Raw genomic sequence first — 23123 nt, forward strand, 5'->3', positions numbered from 1 at the left:
ATAGAAAACAGTATGGCCATCTATCATACATTTTATTTATGCAATTAGGAGAAAAGATTTCATCCTGGGGTTGATAATAAATGGTAGAGATGATGGCCTATGAAAGTTGCTGCTGAGACTCAAGGTTAAGTACAAAACGTATTGTTCAAAAGCTATGGGTCTTTTACACAACCAAATAAATAGGTAAGTTAACTGATAAACATATAATAAGGCCTATTACTTCTTCACCTTTGCCTATTCTGTAATCTGTTCAGAAAAGTGAACTAGTGTACCGCACTGGGTCCATATTGGTTGAATGAATGTTGTTTCAATTAAATAACGTTGAACCAACGCGGAATAGACGTTGAATTGACGTCTGTGCCCAGTGGGTACTTGATATAAGAAATGGGAAAAGCATATTTGATACAAACCTTGCCTACTTTATTATCACTAAAAGTACATAGGATTTACACTGGGCATTACACGATATGTTTCTAAAATGGACAAATGTTTTCATTCATAAAACAGTTTTTTTGTTCCCTATTTCTCCACATAATCTCAGATATTTAATTGAAAATTAAAACTATCACAGACAGGCACCCAGTTTAATGATGTGTATAAAATGAGGGAAGTGTTTTGCAGAAACATCCTAAACGGAAAACCAAGAAAATCCAAGGCAGCAACTGGCAGACTACTGCTGGCCATCTGCAGTGTTTGTGCACCCAGACATTGAATGAAATTGTGGCATTCTAAATACAATAAAACATTTGAAAACAGTAAAATTGTCTATTCAACTAATTACGGGTAGTGCATTTTCAAAATGTGGAAAAAATATAATTCAACTTTAGACAGCCTCTAACGCAGTAAATATATTTTTATTTAATTTATTATTTAATTGTCTTTCATTTCATTTATATAGACCCATCTTGATTATCTATACAATACAGTATTATATTGCAAATATTCTGATCTATTTTTGGCAAATGATTCAATGTGTTAGAATGTGCAAGAAAGGTATTTCACTGTATTTGTGCATGTGACATTAAAACTTGAATATTTGCCTTTGACTATCAAAACAGTTTAATTGATTGGAATGAATCATTTATGCATAAAATCTATCAGAGAATACTTTTCACGCTCCCACCCAGTCTCCCGCCAATCAATCACGTTAGTGTTTAGATTTAATTTTGGCAACCGTTCTAATAACAACTCACTGACACTGGCGTTTCCTATCAACTTCGCTGGATGAGGTTGTCAAATGGAGTGATTTCAAATGGAGAAAAAAGAAGGTAAAACGGAAACGCATTGTTGAGTCCAAGCCTGTTGACTGCTTACGGTAATTGTTTGTAAAGTTTTGTGGTTGTTGAAATGAAGGTCCCCTAGGAACAAATGCTGTAGTTGTACTAAGCTAACGTTAGAGCTCAGCTTGTGATGATGCTGTGGTTAGCAACTGGAATTGAGTTTGTAACTAGCTAGCTAACAATTCTTTTTTTTAAATCGCCAATTATAAATCAAACAAACCTTTCCTCGGAAGGAAGTATATATCAGACCTCTGCACAAGTTTGGTCCTAACGCAGTAAGCTAGATTCCCTATAGATGGCGGAAGAGGAGAACATAGCCAGGCCTAATAATAATAAAGTAAGTGAGCTCCACACTTACAACCCTCCTTTCTTTCTAATTGGTATGATAGGTAAAGTTACTATTAAGCGCAGCTATAGGATAATCATGCCCTGTATTTCAGATTACAGTATCAGTTCAGTAACCTATCCTACCTGTTCAAAATGACCCCAAACAGACAATATTTGTCAAATAAATATAATATTTAAACAGGGCTACGATTATCTTTTTTTAAAGACAATTTTAATTTAAATTTTTTACAAATATTGAAGATATGTAGGAGTACCTAAAGAAATTTAGGAGCAAAATAAAACATATTTTGAGGTAATAAACTAGAATCCTTGATTTTTCTAGGCTCATTGGTGCTCCTAAATTTCAATTCAAGGTTGCACAGCTAAATATTTAGGTGTATATGTGAGTAAAATGGTCACACTGTAGAGCCCTGTTCAATGTTCTAATGATTGCTGCAGGTCCCAATTGTCTTCAACATACCTATACATTTCTTATTATTTCAGCCTGCAAATCTGGATATGGAGTGTGTGATAGAGCAGTAATGAGTCAACCCAGTACTCCGGCAAAGTGGAACTCAAGGATTCTAGACTGTTGCATTGACAGGAGAGTCTGTAAGTGTAGGCTGTAATAGCAAACATAAACCTTATTTAAAAGCTATAATGTCTACAATTTCATAATAATCTATATCTTCCAGGTTTGTGTGGTACCTTCTGTTCAATGTGCCTAGCCTGTCAGATGGCTGAGAGGTATGGTGAATGCTTCTGTCTCCCCCTGCTGCCAACAACTATGATGATGATGCGCACATCAATGAGAGAGAGATACAACATCCCGGTGAGATAGCTGTCTAGTACAGTGTAACAAACCTACAAAACATCAGTGTATTAATGAATAACTACTTTTTTATCATCACAGTGATATTGCTGAACAACATCATTGTCAATTTTTATAGCTTGGTTTGACTGTATGATTTATGTGTGCTTATACAGTACAGTAGTCACCAATAAGCAAAATAAAACATGTTTATCACCCCTCTGTATTTCTAGGGCAGCTTAATTGATGACTGGGCAGTGCACATGTTCTGTGGACCCTGTGCTCTATGTCAGATGGCAAGAGAGATGAAACACCAGCTGGGTTGAGATTGAAAGGCAATCAATCCATTTGAGTTTTGGGGGTCTGTGCATACCTAATAAAAGAAGAAGAAAAACACTGATGGCTTTATATTACATACAGTATCTGATGAATTCCAATTGAATAAGTCATGCATGGAATTTAGAAAAAGGCCGAATAAACCTGCATGTACGATTATACAACTTTTGTATATTGTGCACAACCATAATAAATGTTTATGTTTATTTTCTTGCACATGCTGCTGTCAATTTGGCTATTGATTATTGTTTGTTGCTAAAACAATAACAAAGTAAAGTACAATTAATATACATGAGGAAATACTCTGAATGTTCAACACATTTTCATAGTAATGGCAATGGATGGAGGGATGATCGTGTCTGTGGAATGCAATTTATGAATTACTGTTGCCTAGTAACATCCTAAACACCAAAGCGTGCCATAAACTAACTTTTTAGCTAGATCAGGCTTGTTTGTTAACCTCTAGGTATGTTTTTGAAGCGCATAAGAAAAGTTTACTAAAGAGTAAACATTAAGAATGTAAATGCATTACTTTGCAGATTATTTTATTTTATAATATTTACATTTGCTCAAGTAACTGGCTACTGTTGCTAGGTAGCTAGCTAGCTAGCCACAGTAGCTAGCTAGCTATTCATATGATGAGCTAGCTAGCTAGAAGTAAAATCTAGGCCTATATTAATTCTGTATTAATTTATATTCATTGAGCAGGGTTGTTGCAGGAAATATGTGCAACGTATTTCAAGACGCCACTACAAGACAACCAAGGACTTTAGCTGGGGGCCAGTTTGCCGGGATCCAGAAAAAGACATGGAGCTCTGGAGTGATGGATTGCTGTGTCGACAGAGATGTCTGTAAGTAATGGCTAGAATGGTACCTACACATTTTGATTGTTTGCATACTGTTTGATTAATACAAGCCAAGATGTACACTACATATTTATTTTGACAGTGAAACTAAAACTTTTCATTTGGCTTTATATTACAGCATTTTGGATTTGAGATCAAACATGTTAACTTATATGAGGCAACAGTACGCAGTCACCTTCTATTTGAGGGTATTTTCATACATATCTGTTTTACCATTTAGAAATGAAAGCACTTTATGTAGCCTATCTAGACCCCCATTTGAAGCTGTCATGTATTTGGACAAATTCACTTATAGTGTATTACATTTTGTGAAACGTTTCTTATTTGGTCTCATATACCGAGCACACAATGACTACATCATGCTTGTGACTCTACAAACTTGGTGGATGCATTTGCAGTTTGTTTTGGTTGCCCTATAGAAATGAATGGTAAATAATTTATTGTGGCATTTTTCAGTCTCTTTTATTGTAAATAAGAATATAATATGTCTTTGAACACTTCTACATACATGTGGATGTTACCATGATTAGGGATAATCATGAATGAATTGTGAATAATGATTAGTAAGAAAGTTACAGATGCATAACTATCATACCCCCAATAAAATCGTGACTTCCCCTGTTATTGGTAATGGTGAGATGTTAGCATGTTTTGCGGGCGTCTGTAACTTTCTCACTCATCCTTATTTGCTATTCATTCATGATTAGGCCTATCCGTAATCATGGTAGCATCCACATTAATGTAGAAATGTTCAGAAACATTATATATTCTTATTTACAATAAAAGTGATTTGAAATGTACTCAATACATTATTCACCATTCTTTTCTATTGGGCACAATATACAGTGCATTCGGAAAGTATTCAGACCCCTTGACTTTTTCCACATTTTATTTTTTCTCCACAAGTTACAACCTTATTCTAAAATGGATTAAATTGTTTTCCCCCCTCATCAACCTACACACAATACCCCATAATGGCAAAGCAAAAACAGGTTTTTCGAAATTTTAGCAAATGCATATATAGTACCAGTCAAAAGTTTGGACACACCTACTGATACAAGGGTTTCTATTTATTTGTACTATTTTCTACATTGTAGAATAATAGTGAAGACATCATAACTATGAAATAACACATATGGAATGATGTAGTGACCAAAAAAGTGTTAAACAAATCCAAATATATTTTATATTTGAGATTCTTCAAAGTAGCGACCCTATGCCTTGATGACAGCTTTGCACACTCTTGGCATTCTCTTAACCAGCTTCACCTGGAATGCTTTTCCAACAGTCTTTAAGGAATTCCGGCATATACTGAGCACTCGTTGGCTGCTTTTCCTTCACTCTGCAGTCCAACTCATCCCAAACCATCTCAATTGGGTTGGGGTTGGGTGATTGTGGAGGCCAGGTCATCTGATGCAGCACTCCATCAAGGCAAAGGGTGGCTACTTTGAAGAATCTTTGGATTTGTTTAACACTTTTTTGGTTACTACATGATTCCATATGTGTTATTTCATAGTTTTATTCTACAATCTAGAAAATAGTAAAAGTAGGCGTGTCCCTACTCATTACTCCGTACTTTGTTGAAGCACCTTCGGCAGCAATAACAACCTCAAGTCTTCTTGAGTATGACGCTACAAGCTTGGCACACCTGTATTTGGGGAGTATCTCCCATTCTTCTCTGCAGATCCTCTCAAGCTCTGTCAGGTTGGATGGGGAGCACAGCTATTTTCAAGTCTCTCCAGAGATGTTCGATCGGTTTGAAATCCGGGCTCTGGCTGGGCCACTCAAGGACATTCAGAGACTTGTCCCGAAGCCACTCCTGCATTATCTCAGCTGTGTGCTTAGAGTTGTTGTCCTGTTGGAAGGTGAACCTTCGCCCCAGTCAGAGGTCTTCAGTGCTCTGGAGCAGGTTTTCACCAAGGATCTCTTAGTACTTTGCTCCGTTCATCTTTCCCTCGATCCTGACTAGTCTCCCAGTCCCTGCTGCTGAAAAACATCCCCACAGCATGATTCTGCCACCACCATGTTTCACCGTAGAGGTGGTGCCAGGTTTCCTCCAGACGTGACGCTTGGCATTCAGGCCAAAGAGTTCAATCTTGGGTTCATCAGGCCAGAGAATCTTGTTTCTCATGGTCTGAGAGTCCTTTAGGTGCCTTTTGGCAAACTCCAAGCAGGCTGTCATGTGCCTTTTACTGAGGAGTGGCTTCCATCTGGCCACTCTACCATAAAGGCCTGATTGGTGGATTGCTGCAGAGATCGTTGTCCTTCTGGAAGGTTCTCCCATCTCCACAGAGGAACTCTGGAGCTCTGTCAGAGTGACCATTGTCATGACGTTGGCATCTTTTGGTACAGGGAGGACAGTTGACCCCTCCCTTTTGCACACAATCCACCCTGTGTGTAAAGGGTCGTAAAAACTCTAAAATTCCAGGAGAGTCTCTGGCCACATGGCCCATAGAGAGACACAGGAAATTCTTCCAACTCATAGAATTGGAGAGCCAAGCGACATTTTGTGTTCTGGAGAAGGTATGGAAGATTGGTGAAGAATCCAGCTACGAACTGATCTGCTTGGTACCATTTTGTGATACTCAGAAGAGACAATATAGCCATATTACCATAAAACTGTTTATATAATAGACTCAGTTTAAGACTTGCATCATATGGGTGTATGGAATGTATTAATAAGGATAAAGCTTTTGTAAGACATTGAGATGCTATGTACTGATGTAATGTGATAGAATTGTATTTCTGTAACCAAATCTAACTCAGTCATAGGCACGCCCCCAGGGACCCATACAGGACCAGGCGTCATTTGACAAGCTGTTCTATGGGCACTATAAAACACCCCCGGATTTACATTTCTTCAGACCAGGCCTACACTCCGTTGGCTAATAGGTTTTACCTTCCAATTCCTCTACTGAAAGTGAACCATACCACGTGGTTAACTTTTAGACTATCGATACTGACAGAATAAGAACAAGTCTTTGATATTAATTATTAGTCTGCAGCTAAGTAAATTATATCATTGAACGCGAAGAACGACGAAACAACCATTCTATGACGACATTAATGAATGTCGCTCTGAAAGATCCATTCTAACCGAGAGAGAGAGAGAGAGAACGCGGACAAAACTCCCCAACAGAACTACTCTCCAACAAGAATCAGAACGACACACTGAGCGTAAATATATATTGATTGCAATTGTTCCCGAATGAGTGAGCCTTCAATTGTCAATTGTTAATATTAATGAACCCTGTGTAACTTCTCAGCCGACCTTTTATGATCCATTGTTCAACAGGCCGACCTGCCTGTTTAGCCAGTAGGGTACATTCCGATACCAATCCTTTGTGACGATAATTACTGTTTGTATGTTTTTCTGTAAATTTTTCTGAATATTCTCCTTGGTGCCCCGATCTCCTAGTTAATTACAATTAAAGGATTAATCAGTTTAATCGCGTGATAATAATTACAGGGAGCTAATTGATAAACATATCTTCCGTTTAATGGTACCCCCAAAGACACGACACCATCAGGTTCTTGGTCACCTCCCTGAGCAAGGCCCTTCTGTAACAAGTGTTGTTTTTGTGCTCAATGGTGGATCTATTCATAATTATTTAAGAGATGATTGGGCGGCCATCTCTAGCAAGATTCTTGGTGGTTCCTAACTTCTTCCATTTAAGAATGATGGAGGCCACTGTGTTCTTGGGATCTTCAATGCTGCAGAAATGTTTTGGTACCCTTCCCCAGATCTGTGCCTCGACACAATCCTGTCTCGGAGCGCTACGGACAATTCCTTCGACCTCATGGCTTGGTTTTTGCTGTGACATGCACTGTCAAGTGCGGGACCTTATTTACATTGCTTTCAGAAAGTATTCAGACCCCTTGACTTTTTCCACATTTTGTGACGTTACAGCCCTAAAATGTATAAAATCTTTTTTTTCCTCAACATTCTACAGTCGTGGCCAAAAGTTTTGAGAATGACACAAATATTAATTTCCACCAAGTTTGCTGCTTCAGTGTCTTTAGATATTTTTTGTCAGATGTTACTATGGAATACTGAAGTATAATTACAAGCATTTCATAAGTGTCAAAGGCTTTTATTGACAATTACATGAAGTTGATGCAAAGAGTCAATATTTGCAGTGTTGACCCTTCTTTTTCAAGACCTCGGCAATCCGCCCTGGCATGCTGTCAATTAACTTCTGGGCCACATCCTGACTGATGGCAGCCCATTCTTGCAAAGTCAATGCTTGGAGTTTGTCAGAATTATTATTTTTTTTTTTGTCCACCCGCCTCTTGAGGATTGACCACAAGTGGGATTAAGGTCTGGCGAGTTTCCTGGCCATGGACCCAAAATATCAATGTTTTGTTCCCCGAGCCACTTAGTTATCACTTTTGCCTTATGGCAAGGTTCTCCAATTGTGAGTGAGCCAACTCCCTTGGCTGAGAAGCAACCCCACACATGAATGGTCTCAGGATGCTTTACTGTTGGCATGACACAGGACTGATGGTAGCGCTCACCTTGTCTTCTTCGGACAAGCTTTTTTCCAGATGCCCCAAACAATCGGAAAGGGGATTCATCAGAGAAAATGACTTTGCTCCAGTCCTCAGCAGTCCAATCTCTGTACCTTTTGCAGAATATCAGTCTGTCCCTGATGTTTTTCCTGGAGAGAAGTGGCTTCTTTGCTGCCCTTCTTGACACCAGGCCATCCTCCAAAAGTCTTCGCCTCACTGTGCGTGCAGATGCACTCACACCTGCCTGCTGCCATTCCTGAGCAAAGTCATTTTGATCCCGCAGCTGAATCAACTTTAGGAGGCGGTCCTGGCGCTTGCTGGACTTTCTTGGGGGCCCTGAAGCCTTCTTCACAACAATTTAACCACTTTCCTTGAAGTTCTTGATGATCCGATAAATGGTTGATTTAGGTGCAATCTTACTGGCAGCAATATCCTTGCCTGTGAAGCCCTTTTTGTGCAAAGCAATGATGACGGCACGTGTTTCCTTGCAGGTAACCATTGTTGACAGAGGAAGAACAATGATTCCAAGCACCACCCTCCTTTTGAAGCTTCCAGTCTGTTAGCATGACAGAGTGATCTCCAGCCTTGTCCTCGTCAACACACACCTGTGTTAACGAGAGAATCACTGACATGATGTCAGCTGGTCCTTTTGTGGCAGGACTGAAATGCAGTGGAAATGTTTTTGTAGGATTCAGTTAATTTGCATGGCAAAGAGGGACTTTGCAATTATTTGCAATTCATCTGATCACATCTGATCACTAACATTCTGGAATATATGCAAATTGCCATCATACAACTGAGGCAGCAGACTTTGTGAAAATTAATATTTGTGTAATTCTCAACTTTTGGCCACGACTGTACACACAATACTCCATAATGACAAAGTGAAAACATGTTTTTAGAAATGTTTGCAAATGTATTAAAAATTAAAATACACTATTTACATAAGCATTCTGACCCTTTTCTATGAGACTCGAAATTGAGCTCAGGTGCATCCTGTTTCCATTGATCATCCTTGAGATGTTTCTACAACTTCATTGGAGTCCACCTGGGGTAAATTCAATTGATTGGACATGATTTGCAAAGGCACACACCTGTCTGTATAAGGTCCCACAGTTGACAGTGCATGTCAGAGCAAAAACCAAGCCATGAGGTCTAAGGAATTGTCCGTAGACCTCCGAGACATAGAACAGGTAGGTTCGCTAGACCTTATTCATGGTTCCTTCGCACGTAAAGGTGGTGGAATTATTCGAGAATTAAGTCAAGGTCAGAATACGGCGTATCGGTAGACACACCTCTGCCACACCTTCATATATTCAAGCTCCACCTCAAACGAATAGTGGGTGAATAGCATGCTATTCTCATACTTAAATTCAAGGTCTGAATATGCAGAGAAAAGTGTGTAAATATAAAAGTGCATAAAAAGAGAATGACATTCCATTTATGCTTTCTTATCTTTGGTCAGAATCTGGGCCTGAGTGACTATGATAAAAAATACTTGACACTGTCAAATGGGGGGACTAGATACATAAAGTGCATTCATTTCCAAATGGATATGTATGGAAACACCTTAAAATAAAATGTGACCTTATGTACTGTCGCCTCATATGAAACATCTGTTGTCTAAGCCAAAATGCTGGTGTATAGAGCCAAGTTATACATTTTAGCTTCACTGTTGAAATACGGTACATTTACAGAGGAGTGTAATTGGGTCGGTTTCAGTCATCATTTACTTGCCTGTTCATTTATACCAACAGGTCTCTGTGGATTTTTCTGTCCATGCATTCAGGCCATTAAGATGGCAGAGAAATACGGAGAGTGTTTCCTACTCTCTCATGTTCCATGGACACATTTTATGTTGCGAACCAGCATTCGGGAGCGGTATAACATAGAGGTATGCATATGGCATGTTGCTGATTGTACAGCTGTATAGAAATGCATCTTCATGTATTGTTGAACATTTCCATTACCTGTTTCTCCACTACCCCATGCACACTATTCAGCATTATCTTTGTCCAGCATCAACTCAGTTATATCACAAAGTACTTTGGGACAGTGTCCTGGACTAGCGTTAAGCTAAATCCTGGACAAAAAAATGCTATTTCAATGGGAATTCTCCATTGGCCATGCATTTTAGTCCAGGACTATGCGTAATCTGTGTCCAGTAAATCAGCCCTTTGTGTTATCTGTCTCATCCTCACCCTGTCAGGGCCAGCGCTAGTCAGGGCTTAGGGACTGATCATTATAGACCTACGACATAGGAATGTGAGAAGTTGATATCACCTTAGCCACCCTAATAATTTGTTGATTTCTACAGGGAAGCATTTGCGATGACTGGTGTATGACTGCTTTCTGCGGACCATGTGTTCAATGCCAAATGGTTCGTGAAGTCAATAAGGAGATTCCTAACTGACAGAGCCGGAAAGTGAATGCTGACCCGCAAAGTGTTGTCTCCCGCACCTTGTTATGAAAATGTTAATTAAATTGTTGCAGTGTGGACCCTCAAGTTTTTGTACAACAAACTTCTTATGGTTACATTAGGACTGCTGTCATCTGAAGACTATGCCTGCAAGTCAACAAACTTGTTATGTTCCTCTGACTATACAGCACTGTGAGCACAACCCTTTATCCAAATCCTCAGCAGTAAGAAAAAAAACACAGTACCATGTGACTGTCAGATGTATACAATGTGCAATATAACTTACAGTATTTTACTATTTATGATAAGTCTGTTATTACCAGATTATGGCTAATTTAAATGTATTCAACTACCAGTTGTTTATATGAAAAGACATTTGAAATAAGTGCTACACAAGAATAGTTCAGAAATTAAATTCTTATTTTTTTACTTTTTGGATTATGTGTGTATTGCTAGATATTACTGCACTGTTGGAGCTAGAAACATAAGCATTTCCCTGCACCTGCGATAACATCTGCAGATCTGTATACGTGTCACGACCGTCAAAGGGAGTAGACCAAGGTGCAGCGTGGTGAGTGTTCATCTTTGTATTTCATTATAAATCAGAACACTACAAACAAACGCATAAACAACGACCGTAACGTCTTGCAGGCTTAACAAGCAGTACAAAAATAAGATCCCACAACTACAGGTGGGGAAAGGCTGCCTAAGTATGATTCCTAATCAGAGACAACGATAGACAGCTGCCTCTGATTAGGAACCATACTCGGCTCAAAACAAAGAAATAGACATCATAGAATGCCCACCCCACACCCTGACCTAACCACATAGAGAAACAAACCCTCTCTCTCAGGTCAGGGCGTGACAATACGCAACCAATGAACTTTGATTTGAAAGTCGGCGTTTGACCTAATCAACAAGCACCGAGTTCAATAAAAATACTAACAAAGTTACAAAATATCCAGTTAACCACAAGTCATTCCTGTGGCAGTAGGAGTTTAGGACCATTTCAAATGAAATTTTATTTGTCATATGCTTCATAAACAACAGGTGTAGACTAACACTGAAATGCTTACTTACAGTCCCTTCCCAACAATGCAGAGAGTAAAAAATGTATAAAAATAATTGAAAAATAATAACTAGGACTAAATACACAATGATATAATTTTTTTCACCTTTATTTAACCAGGTAGGCCAGTTGAGAACAAGTTCTCATTTACAACTGCGACCTGGCCAAGATAAAGCAAAGCACTAAGACAAAAACAACAGAGTTACATATGAGATAAACAAACGTACAGTCAAAAACAATAGAAAAATCTATATATAGTGTGTGCAAATGTAGTAAGATTAGAGAGTAACGAAGACTTGGCTATATACACGGTGTACCAGTACCCGAGACGATGTACGGTGGTGACTTTTTAGATCCAACTTGATCTGGGCTGGGTTTTCGTGAATTTAGTTCCAATGGAATTAAGATGATTTTAGTGCTACGATTGTCACGACTTCTGCCGAAGTCGATGCCTCTCCTTGTTTGGGTGGTGCTCGGCGGTCGATGTCACCGGTCTTCTAGCCATCATTGATACATTTTTCATTGGTTTTGTCTTGTCTTCCTACACACCTGGTTCCAATCCCATTCATTACATGTTGTGTATTTAACCCTCTGTTTCCCCTCATGTCCTTGTCAGAGATTGTTTTGTTTGTATTTCTTGTGTATTATGGATTGGTGTGCGACGGGTTCTTGTACCCACTTTTATTTATGTACTTTAGTTTTGGAGTTTTGTTAAACGCTATTAAACTACACCATTTATACCAAGTTTGATTCTCCTGCGCCTGACTTCCCTGTCAACTACACACACGACATTACAACAATGCTTTAGGGAAATCAAGCTCAAGTGCTTTTTATTGTCAGTGTACTGCTGAGGTTTCAGGGCACGGCCAGTGACATTCAAACTTATGCTGTGGATGCACAGATGTGTTTAGAGTCCATTTGTTTTAAATTCTCCACTATCTAACTGCCTGCAATGTCAAGAAAACGTTGTCGGTACATTTTCACCTGTTCACTCGTTATCCCAAAGAAATGTAAGGTTTGTTCCGTTCATTTCTTCTTTTAGGACCGCTGTGAATTTGGAATCCTGCTCAGGACTGAAGTGATTTTTCCAGTCTCCAGCAACCCCTGAAAGGAGAATGTGCTTTAATTGTGCAGTGAAATACAGTACATGGAAGCAAATAATGGTTGCAGTAGCGTATCACTGAATGATGAGAGAACATTAGACTACTAGCAGCATTCTGGGTTCCTATGCCGCTGCAGGGAGTGATTACCCCCTATCTTGCCAGTTTCCACTACCTTTTCTAAGGAAGGTGGACTTGCTGCTATCCATGGTCTCCTGTGGCACCAGGGAGTAGTTTGACATCGCATTTGTCTTCATGTTGCTGAAACAGCAGTGGTTGGCTACACGGTCCAGAGTTTCTTCACTTAGGTCCCGACCAAGGAACAGTGAGAGGTGTTCCAGCACTCCCCTCAGGTCTTTCAGGAGAGAAACAGACATGTTAGCAGTTTGGCCTGGGGTTAGCCTAGTTCACTATCCATTAGTCTGGTCACGCAGCACTGTATAAACAATATAATTTTCATAATTCACCATACTTAAATTGTCACGGTCGTCGTAATAGATGGACCAAGGCGCAGCGGGTACGTGAATGCTCATTTTTATTTATCCAAAACAAACACGATAAACTGACGACAAAACAGTCTTGTAGGCAACACAAGAAACAATCTCCCACAAACCCCCAAAACAAACACTCCTAAATATAGGACCTTCAATCAGAGGCAACAATAGACAGCTGCCTCCAATTGAAGGCCCCAATCCCCATTACCTAAACATAGAAGTACAATACCCTAGCACAGACATAGAACTAACAACATAGAACTAACCAAAAAACCCCGGACTAATAAATCAAATACCCCTCTACATGAACACATACTCAAACAAATACCCCCTGCCACGTCCTGACCAAACTATAAGAACAAATAACCCCTTTACTGGTCAGGACGTGACAGTAACCCCCCCCAAAGGTGCATACCCCAGATGCACCTGAAAACAAAAATACCCAAAAAAAGAAACCCCTAAACTAAAGGGAGGGAAGGGAGGGTGGCTGCCGTCACCGACGGCTCCCGTGCTACACCTCCCCTCCTCAAACCTCCTACAGTGGAGGTGGCTTAGGCTCAGGCCTTAGTCCCCTACCTGACCAGTCCACCCCCACTGAATACCTCTGCCTGAAGCCTGTCACTGAGGACCCTGGACTGTACTCTGGGAGCTCCGGGCTGTAGGACGACTCTGGGAGCTCCGGGCTGTGGGCCGTCTCTCTTGGTTCCGGACAGTGGGCCTTCTCTCTTGGTTCCGGACGCTCTGGAGGAGGCACGGTCGCCGGACGCTCGGGACGAGGCACTGTCGCCGGACGCTCGGGACGAGGCACTGTCGCCGGACGCTCGGGACGAGGCACTGTCGCCGGACGCTCGGGACGAGGCACTGTCGCCGGACGCTCGGGACGAGGCACTGTCGCCGGACGCTCGGGACGAGGCACTGTCGCCGGACGCTCGGGACGAGGCACTGTCGCGGGACGCTCGGGACGAGGCACTGTCGCCGGAAGCTCGGGACGAGGCACTGTCGCCGGAAGCTCGGGACGAGGCACTGTCGCCGGAAGCTCGGGACGAGGCACTGTCGCCGGAAGCACGGGACTGGGCTGACGCACTGGAAGCATAGTGCGTGGGGCTGGTACTGGAGGTATCAGACTAGGGACACGCACCCCCAGGCTAGTGCGAGGAGTGGGAACAGGACGTACTGGACTGGGCTGACGCACTGGAAGCCTAGTGCGTGGGGCTGGTACTGGAGGTATCAGACTAGGGACACGCATCCCCAGGCTAGTGCGAGGAGTGGGAACAGGACGTACTGGACTGGGCTGATGCACTGGAAGCCTAGTGCGTGGTGCTGGTACTGGAGGTATCAGACTGGAGACACGCACTTCAAGGCTAGTGCGAGGAGCGGGAACAGGACATACTGGACTGGGCTGATGCACTGGAAGCCTGGTGCTGGCTTAAGATGTGCCAGACTGGAGACACGCACCTCACAGCTAGTGTGAAGAGCAGGATACACTGGACCGTAGAGGCGCACTGGCGGTCTCGAGCGCAGGACTGGCACCGCCCGTACTGGCTGGGTGCCCACTTCCCCCTGGCAAATGTGGGGCGCTGGCACTGCGCACACCGTCCTGAAAATACTTGGCCTCGCCACAGTACGCATTAACCCGAAGCACGGGACCTGTCCAGTCATAGGTTGCTTAACAAAAGCACAGGGATTTGGCTTGGGGCTTAATCCTCGCCCAGCCAAACTACCCGTGTGCCCCCCATAAAAAAATTATTGGGGCTGCCTCTCCGGTTTGAACGCCAACCGTGTTCCCCTGTAACATTCCCGGTCCTCTTTCGCCTTCCTCCATGGGCCCACTCCGGCTTTAATCTCCTCCCAGGTCCATGACTCCCGACAGTCCATCTGTTGCTGCTCCCTCCTCCGCTGCTTGGTCTGTGTTTGGTGGGAGATTCTGTCACGGGTGTCGTAGGGTGCCGACCAAAACGCAGCGGGAAAATGTATACTCATCTTTTTATGTAGTGAAGAAGGAAAACACAAACAACGTATACAAAAAACAAACGAACTGGACAGTCTCGTCAGGCACACAGCTAAACAAGAAACAATCTCCCACAAAACCCCATGACAAACACACTCCTAAATATAGAACCTTCAATCAGAGGCAACGATAGACAGCTGCCTCCAATTGAAGGCCCCAATCCCCATTACCTAAACATAGAAATACAATACCCTAGCACAGACATAGAACTAACAACATAGAACTAACCAAAAAAACCCGGACTAATAAATCAAATACCCCTCTACATGAACACATACTCAAACACACCCTGGACCACATAAAACAAATACCCCCTGCCACGTCCTGACCAAACTATAAGAACAAATAACCCCTTTACTGGTCAGGACGTGACATAAACACAGTTTACAGAGTTAAAGTATGCTACTTTTCGTCAAAAACAACGTCTCTGCGTCAGTAAAATGGGAGGGAAGCAGATGCCAAAAAATATATAACAATTCACTCAGCAGATAGCAGCATAATCCAATTACAATAATACACTAATAATAATAATTCAAATAAGAATTGCTCATACTACTACTACTACTAATAATAATACATTTTGAATAGATAGATTTGGACCCATCCAAAGATGCAGTTACAACACCAAAATTGGTTAAGTTATGTCATGTTTGAAAATCATGTCAAGCTGTTGATCCCTGAATTTGAAAAAGGTGCCTAAAGGCTTGCAGATCACACTGAGATATGGAAATCTATTGCATCAATTACCTGATTTGGGGTAAGTTATGGCAAACACATCCCTGTCCTGAACTTTGAAATCATTGGCATATTTCAGACTCCCCTCATTGTGAGCCACAGCTGGTAACAAAAGATCATGGTGAAGAAAGTACCTGTCTGATGCCATGGCACAACTGGAACACACTCAGGTATAGCCTGCAGTAATGTTCTGCCAGTTCAGCCCTGACCTAGAGGCATATGTTTAATGCATCAATGCAAACGTCAGAGAGGAAAGTATCCCTCCCTCTCTTGTAGCCCTTTATTGCAATGGGGCCTTTCGTCAAGGGCATAATCAAATGAAATCAAATCAAATTTTATTGGTCACATACACATGGTTAGCAGATGTTTTTGTGAGTGTAGCGAAATGCTTGTGCTTCTAGTTCCGACAGCGCAGCAATATCTAACAAATAATCGAACAATTCCACAACAACTACCTAATACACACAAAGTGAAGGGATGGAATAAGAATATGCACATATAAATATATGGATGAGCAATGACCGAGCGACATAGGCAAGATGCAATAGATGGTATAAAATACAGTATATACATATGAGATGAGTAATGTAAGATATGTAAACATCATTATTAAGTGGCATTAATAAAGATCCATTTGTTAGAGTGGCCAATGATTTCAAGTCTGTATGTAGGCAGCAGCCTCGCTGTGTTATTGATGGCTGTTTCACAGTCTGATGGCCTTGAAATAGAAGCTATTTTTCAGTCTCTCGGTCCCAGCTTTGATGCACCTGTACAGACCTCGTCTTCTGGATGGTAGTGGGGTGAACAGGCAGTGGCTCGGGTGGTTGTTGTCCTTGATGATCTTTTTGGACTTGTTGTGACATCAAGTGCTGTAGGTGTCCTGGAGGGCAGGTAGTTTGCCGCCGGTGATGTGTTGTGCAGACCGCACCACCCTCTGGAGAGCCCTGCGGTTGTGGGCGGTGCAGTTGCCGTACCAGGCGGTGATACAGCCCAACAGGATGCTCTCAATAACTACAAGGGGAACAATCTATTATCTCCAGAGTGAATTAGAAGTGGCATTCCGGTGGTAGGTGTGGAGCACCGATTCTTCAGATTGGAAAGGCAATATGTGTGGGAATCTGGACACAAGAGTATTCATCATTCAAGGACAAGTCCACTACTGTACAGACACCAAGTCACCATGGAAACCAGCAGAATTGGGCCCCACAGTATATAATGGGGTTTGTAGTAACAGTATGCGTGCAAGTCAGGTGTGAAAATTACACCACCACACCATACATAAAGCTCTCATACGAGGAGCCTGAACTACACCTCAAAGTTGAGTACAAATGTGACCTCCATCTCCTCCCTTTTGTAGATAGACAAGGTTTTAATTAGATTTTGTATAGTTTCTTGTGTAATAAGCACACTGTGCACAAATCAAAAGTAGCATATGAAGTCATTTATTGGCCATTCACACAGACCTCACTAAATTTCCATAGAGTAGCATAACCCACTGTTACCATGTCATGTAATCTTACAACATAAATAAGCCATTATGCTGCTTCAGTCATGTGACAAGAAGTGTGCCAACATTTGTATTTCATCATGTCGAAAGAGATTAGCTTAATCTCATTCATACCTGCAGCAATGCAGCTGAGCACACAGTAACAACAGTATTGTACCATCTGCTTACATGTCCAAGTAGTTTAGTAACTGTACTACAACGCTTAAGAGGCATCCACTTTCATCCACTTATTATAAATACTCAATCTACCGTACTAATTCCAGCACAATAATAAATCATACATCAAAAAAAAAGTATCATAACAAAAAAAAGTCAAATCATGAATGCTCATATTCCTGCCATCTTTCTGAGCGATACAAAATTAATCTGTACAGGCGCAGTCTGGTTGAAAGGTCTTGTGTGTGTGTGTGTGTTAAAGACCCTCTTTGTTTGGGCTCCCAGCCAGTCTCAGTTGCTGTGCACCAGTGTGACGAAGAGGAAGAGAGAACAGAGGGAGATGGATCCAGTGAGCACCGCCTTCACCAGGAGGGCTGTCCAGCTCCCCAGCAGGAACACATGGACAAACAACCTGAGAGAAATTAGAGGACAGAGGAGAAAATGAGTAGATGTCTATGAACAATTATTATGATGGTTGTGTAGCTATGTTTTATACCAATACAGTGAGGGAAAAAAGTATTTGATCTCCTGCTGATTTTGTACGTTTGCCCACTGACAACGAAATAATCAGTCTATAATTTTAATGGTAGGTTTATTTGAACAGTGAGAGACAGAATAACAACAACAAAAAATCCAGAAAAATGCATGTCAAAAATGTTATAAAATGATTTGCATTTTAATGAGGGAAATAAGTATTTGACCACTCTGCAAAACATGACTTAGTACTTGGTGGCAAAACCCTTGTTGGCAATCACAGAGGTCAGACGTTTCTTGTAGTTGGCCACCAGGTTTGCACACATCTCAGGAGGGATTTTGTCCCACTCCTCTTTGCAGATCCTCTCTAAGTCATTAAGGTTTCGAGGCTGACATTTGGCAACTCGAACCTTCAGCTCCCTGCACAGATTTTCTATGGGATTAAGGTCTGGAGACTGGCTAGGCCACTCCAGGACCTTAATGTGCTTCTTCTTGAGCCACTCCTTTGTTGCCTTGGCTGTGTGTTTTGGGTCATTGTCATGCTGGAATACCCATCCACGATCCATTTTCAATGCCCTGGCTGAGGGAAGGAGGATCTCACCCAAGATTTGACGGCACATGGCCCCGTCCATCGTCCCTTTGATGCGGTGAAGTTGTCCTGTCCCCTTAGCAGAAAAACACCCCAAAAGCATAATGTTTCCACCTCCATGTTTGACAGTGGGGATGGTGTTCTTGGGGTCATAGGCAGCATTCCTCCTCCTCCAAACATGGCGAGTTGAGTTGATGCCAAAGAGCTCCATTTTGGTCTCATCTGACCACAACACTTTCACCCAGTTGTCCTCTGAATCATTCAGATGTTTATTGGCAAACTTCAGACGGCATGTATATGTGCTTTCTTGAGCAGGGGGACCTTACGGGTGCTGCAGGATTTCAGTCCTTCACGGCGTAGTGTGTTACCCATTGTTTTCTTGATGACTATGGTCCCAGCTGCCTTGAGATCATTGACAAGATCCTCCCGTGTAGTTCTGGGCTGATTCCTCACCATTCTCATGATCATTGCAACTCCACGAGGTGAGATCTTGCATGGAGCCCCAGGCCGAGGGAGATTGACAGTTCTTTTGTGTTTCTTCCATTTGCGAATAATCGCACCAACTCTTGTCACCTTCTCACCAATCTGCTTGGCGATGGTCTTGTAGCCCATTCCAGTCTTGGCCATGGTGGAGAGTTTGGAATCTGATTGATTGATTGCTTCTGTGGACAGGTGTCTTTTATACAAGTAACAAACTGAGATTAGGAGCACTCCCTTTAAGAGTGTGCTCCTAATCTCAGCACGTTACCTGTATAAAAGACACCTGGGAGCCAGAAATCTTTCTGATCGAGAGGGGGTCAAATACTTATTTCCCTCATTAAAATGCAAATCAATTTATAACACGTTTTTCTGGATTTTTTTGTTGTTATTCTCTCTCACTGTTCAAATAAACCTACCATTAAAATTATTGACTGATCATTTCTTTGTCAGTGGGCAAACATACAAAATCAGCAGGGGATCAAATACTTTTTTCCCCTCACTGTATGTCAGTTGTTGGCTACCATGAAACTGATTGTTGCTAACATCATAATTACGATGGACTTTGACATGAACTTGGAGGCGTCATTGTTTTCAGTACCATTTCAATACCGTATTGTTTCTTTTGAAAAATAGGGGTTGGTCATCCAGACCATTACACACCTGTAGCTATCAGTGTTTATAATGACCTCTAGTGGTGTACAGAAAAACTTCAGTTCCCTCCCCAGAACAGATGAGCACTATGAGCTGAAAACCAGCTCTGTGAGGATGACCATTTCTACAGTATGCAGTTCCACAGTTCCCTTCCCTGGGTACGTTGAAGTATGTGATACTCACTCCATGAGGAAGGCCTTGTATACACACAGCCCTAGCAGTACAGTCACAGGCAGACGGAAGCTCTTCGGGAGGTCGTACCGCGTGAACATCCACACCACTGCTGCCATGGCGATATAGTGCACCTGAAAAATAACACGACACAGAATTTCCTTAAACTAGACATCGTCCAAGCCTGCCACAGGAAATGTAATGTTGATGAGTATTCATTATCTAAGTATTTATTGGAAGTCAAAATAAATGTCTATTTGATTCAGCAGTATAAGTGTCAGTGCAAGGGGATTTACCAGGCTGATGTTGGAGTCGAAGCTCATCTGTATGTACTTCCAGTCAAACTCAATGCCTCTGGCACCCACCCACAGAGGTATACACCTGGATGACAGGGCAAGAGGATTAAATACATGAGACACCATTGCAATTAAACATACTGACAACTACACTAGTGAGCTTGGGTAGTGAATGACTATAATCTACACTGAAATGAATGTGAATCTGGAATGCACCCAAAGAGATTGAAAGAGAAACAGTTGGGGGACAGAGAAAGAGAATGTACCTTGACATAACGAGCTCTGCTGTGGCCCATCCCATCGCTGCCACCATGATCTTGTACTCTCCCTTCCCTGCATTTCTGGACATGACCAGATGCAGGCCCAGAAGGTCAGCTAGGTCCACCGTAGCCTTCATAAACTCACCAACAAAGTCATACACGCCAGCTCCTCCCTCCCATGTAGGGAAAAATGTGGCCAGAAATAGCATCTAGAACAGAGACATTGTTAATGCAGTAACACATTTTTTTATTGACACATATACCGGATAGGTGCAGTGAAACGTGGGTTTTATATGGTCAGCCATAGTTGTACTGCACCCTTGTAGCAAATTAGGGTTAATTGCCTTACTCAAGAGCACATGACAGATTTTTCACCTTGTTGGCTCGAGTATTCAAACCAGTGACCTTTCGGTTACTAACCGCTAGGCTACCTGCTGCCCTAGTAGGATACATATGAACTAGTAATAACTAAAAACTAGTAGGCTACATTAGTAATCAAGCAGTTTTTAGTCTGCATCCCAATGTGATCATCAGTTCCTTTGACAGAATGATGGTACTTTTATTGCTTTTCAGAAAACAAACAGCTTGGACAGTCAATGTTCACCTTGCATAGCTGCACAAATAGGTAGGTAGCTCCTGCTTGAACACATCTCCAGAATGCATTGTATTCTGATCTATAATAGGGATCAAGAGAGAGACATTGTTCAAAACATTCTAGTATAGTTGGCAGGAGGATTGGCTGACTTCCTCTCAATCTGCTGACATTTCCATGTAGATTACATTTCACCCTCTACAATATTTTTCTATTTAACTAGGCAAGTCAGTTAAGATCAAATTCTTATTTACAATGACGGCCTACACCGGGCCAAACCCGGACGAAGCTGGGCCAATTGTGCGCCGCCCTATGGGACTCCCAATCATGGACAGATGTGATACAGCCTGGATTCGAACCAGGGACTGTAGTGATGCCTCTTGCACTGAGATGCAGTGCCTTAGACCGCTATGCCACTCAGGAGCCCAGTAAGGGTTACTAGCTAGTGAACAGATCATTTAAAAAAGACATGTTCAGTAGCTAAATGTATGGGGTCAACTAAAAATTAATCTAATGCAGTTTATATAGTATGAGAGGTGCCGATACTTACAATCCACTGCATTTGTAGGTTATAAAGTAGGGAAAATAAGCCAAGGCAAAGCAATTCCCGAAATGAAATAGCGTCATATTGCCAGGGAGTCCAACACTGGCGAATCCTCCAACGAGTCTGTGAATGAATGAAGACATGATGGCTATTTGTTAGCAACAATTATCGACACAATATTAGCTAGCTAACGTTAGTTATTTAAGAAGCATTGGAGCAGATAATCTAACAGTAACGTTAACGTTACTTGCTAGCATCCTCTCTTCCTGCACGCTCAAAAGGTTGATTCTGTGCAAGGTCTAACATATTTATTCCACCATTATAAATTTAAATCTGTTAGATAAGTTAAATGCGTATAAATAACACAAATGAAGATCGGCACGAATCATTCAGAAATACCTGTTTTACTCAGGTTGACCGAGGAATTATTGAGATGCTAATGCTAGTTTGCTCGTTGGATGAAGGACGGAAACTAGTTTTCCAGTAGTTACCACAGCCACAAAGTCCAAATTGGCTATATCGTAGAAAATTTATAAAAACAAAAATTTGCCTTTTTGTCTTAATTTAAGGTTAGTGTTATGCATAAGGTCAGCAGTGTGGATTTGCTAAGGTTCCAAATCAGATTTTAAAAAGATAAACTGTAGAAATAGGCGGGGTTTATAACTTTGTGGCTGTGGTAACTAGTAACGACCCGGAAACTACCAAAATCCTACCTTTAAATGATTCCGCTATCCATTGATGTCCCAGACCTATCGTTCCGCTCGTTTGCTTGTGCATTAGGACAGGAACTCAACTAGGGTCTTGTAAAGCAAATGGACGGAACGACAGAACGGAGTCATGGTTAACTGTAATAATTTCAAGGCAGGACTTCGGCAGTTTCTGCAAAGATTTTTTAGTATGAAAAGGTTTACAAACTCGGTGGTTTCTGCTGTTCATGCAACGAGTAAATAGTTAATGCATTGTCGTTGACATGAAAAATACAACATGACAATGTATAGGTTTAAGGATATTTGCAGCACTATAGCTAGCCTGGACAGCCGCTAGTAGGCGCTATTATCCACTGACAAACGACGTTAGGAATAATAGCGCTATCTTGCAGCGGCAGGGCTTCACTATATGTAATTAAAGAGTTAAAGGCCCAGTGCAGTCAAAAACGTGATTTGTGTGTTAATATTTCCAAACTATGACCTTGGAAAAGTACTCTGAAAACTGTAAAATGATAATGCCCTTTTAGTGTGTGAGCTGTTTGAAAAGACAGCCTGAAATTTCAACCTCTTTTGGTGGGATGGAGTTGGTCTGCTCTTGCTCAGACACTAATTAAAATGGTCAAAAAGAAACAATCACAGTAAGGTACTTAATTGTTACGCAGAAATGATTTGATTGAGATATAAATGGCTACATTTGACCTTTAAAGCGCATTATGGTCATTCAGACATCTACAATGTG

The 23123-nt window shown here is 41.6% G+C and overlaps 2 protein-coding genes across 4 annotated transcripts; one reads left to right on the forward strand and one right to left on the reverse strand.

Moving 5' to 3' along the window:
- The first annotated feature begins 1152 nt into the window (after nt 1-1152).
- Nucleotides 1153-2962, forward strand: LOC106605666 (cornifelin homolog A). 3 transcript variants are annotated; one of them, XM_014201541.3, is made up of 4 exons: nt 1153-1268; nt 2112-2219; nt 2303-2439; nt 2652-2962. In XM_014201541.3, exons 1-4 carry the CDS (start codon nt 1253-1255, stop codon nt 2742-2744), a joined length of 354 nt encoding a protein of 117 aa, XP_014057016.3. In that variant the 5' UTR covers nt 1153-1252; the 3' UTR covers nt 2745-2962. The 3 variants fall into 3 exon arrangements, with proteins under 3 accessions (XP_014057016.3, XP_014057021.3, XP_082831578.1); XM_014201546.3 differs by having other exon boundaries at nt 1235-1315; nt 2652-2961; XM_082975452.1 differs by lacking the exon at nt 1153-1268 and adding an exon at nt 1387-1617 and having other exon boundaries at nt 2652-2961.
- A 14421-nt stretch (nt 2963-17383) lies between these two features.
- LOC106605633 (BOS complex subunit TMEM147) lies at nt 17384-22285 on the reverse strand. The gene is made up of 7 exons (XM_014201491.3): nt 22077-22285; nt 21684-21800; nt 21146-21215; nt 20548-20750; nt 20282-20366; nt 19998-20119; nt 17384-18032 (listed from the first exon to the last, which is right to left on the reverse strand). Exons 2-7 carry the CDS (start codon nt 21758-21760, stop codon nt 17912-17914), a joined length of 678 nt encoding a protein of 225 aa, XP_014056966.1. The 5' UTR covers nt 21761-21800; nt 22077-22285; the 3' UTR covers nt 17384-17911.
- Nucleotides 22286-23123: the final 838 nt, after the last annotated feature.

This window comes from Salmo salar, chromosome 05 (assembly GCF_965601325.2).
Source record: "Salmo salar chromosome 05, fSalSal1, whole genome shotgun sequence".
NCBI lineage: Eukaryota > Metazoa > Chordata > Actinopteri > Salmoniformes > Salmonidae > Salmo > Salmo salar.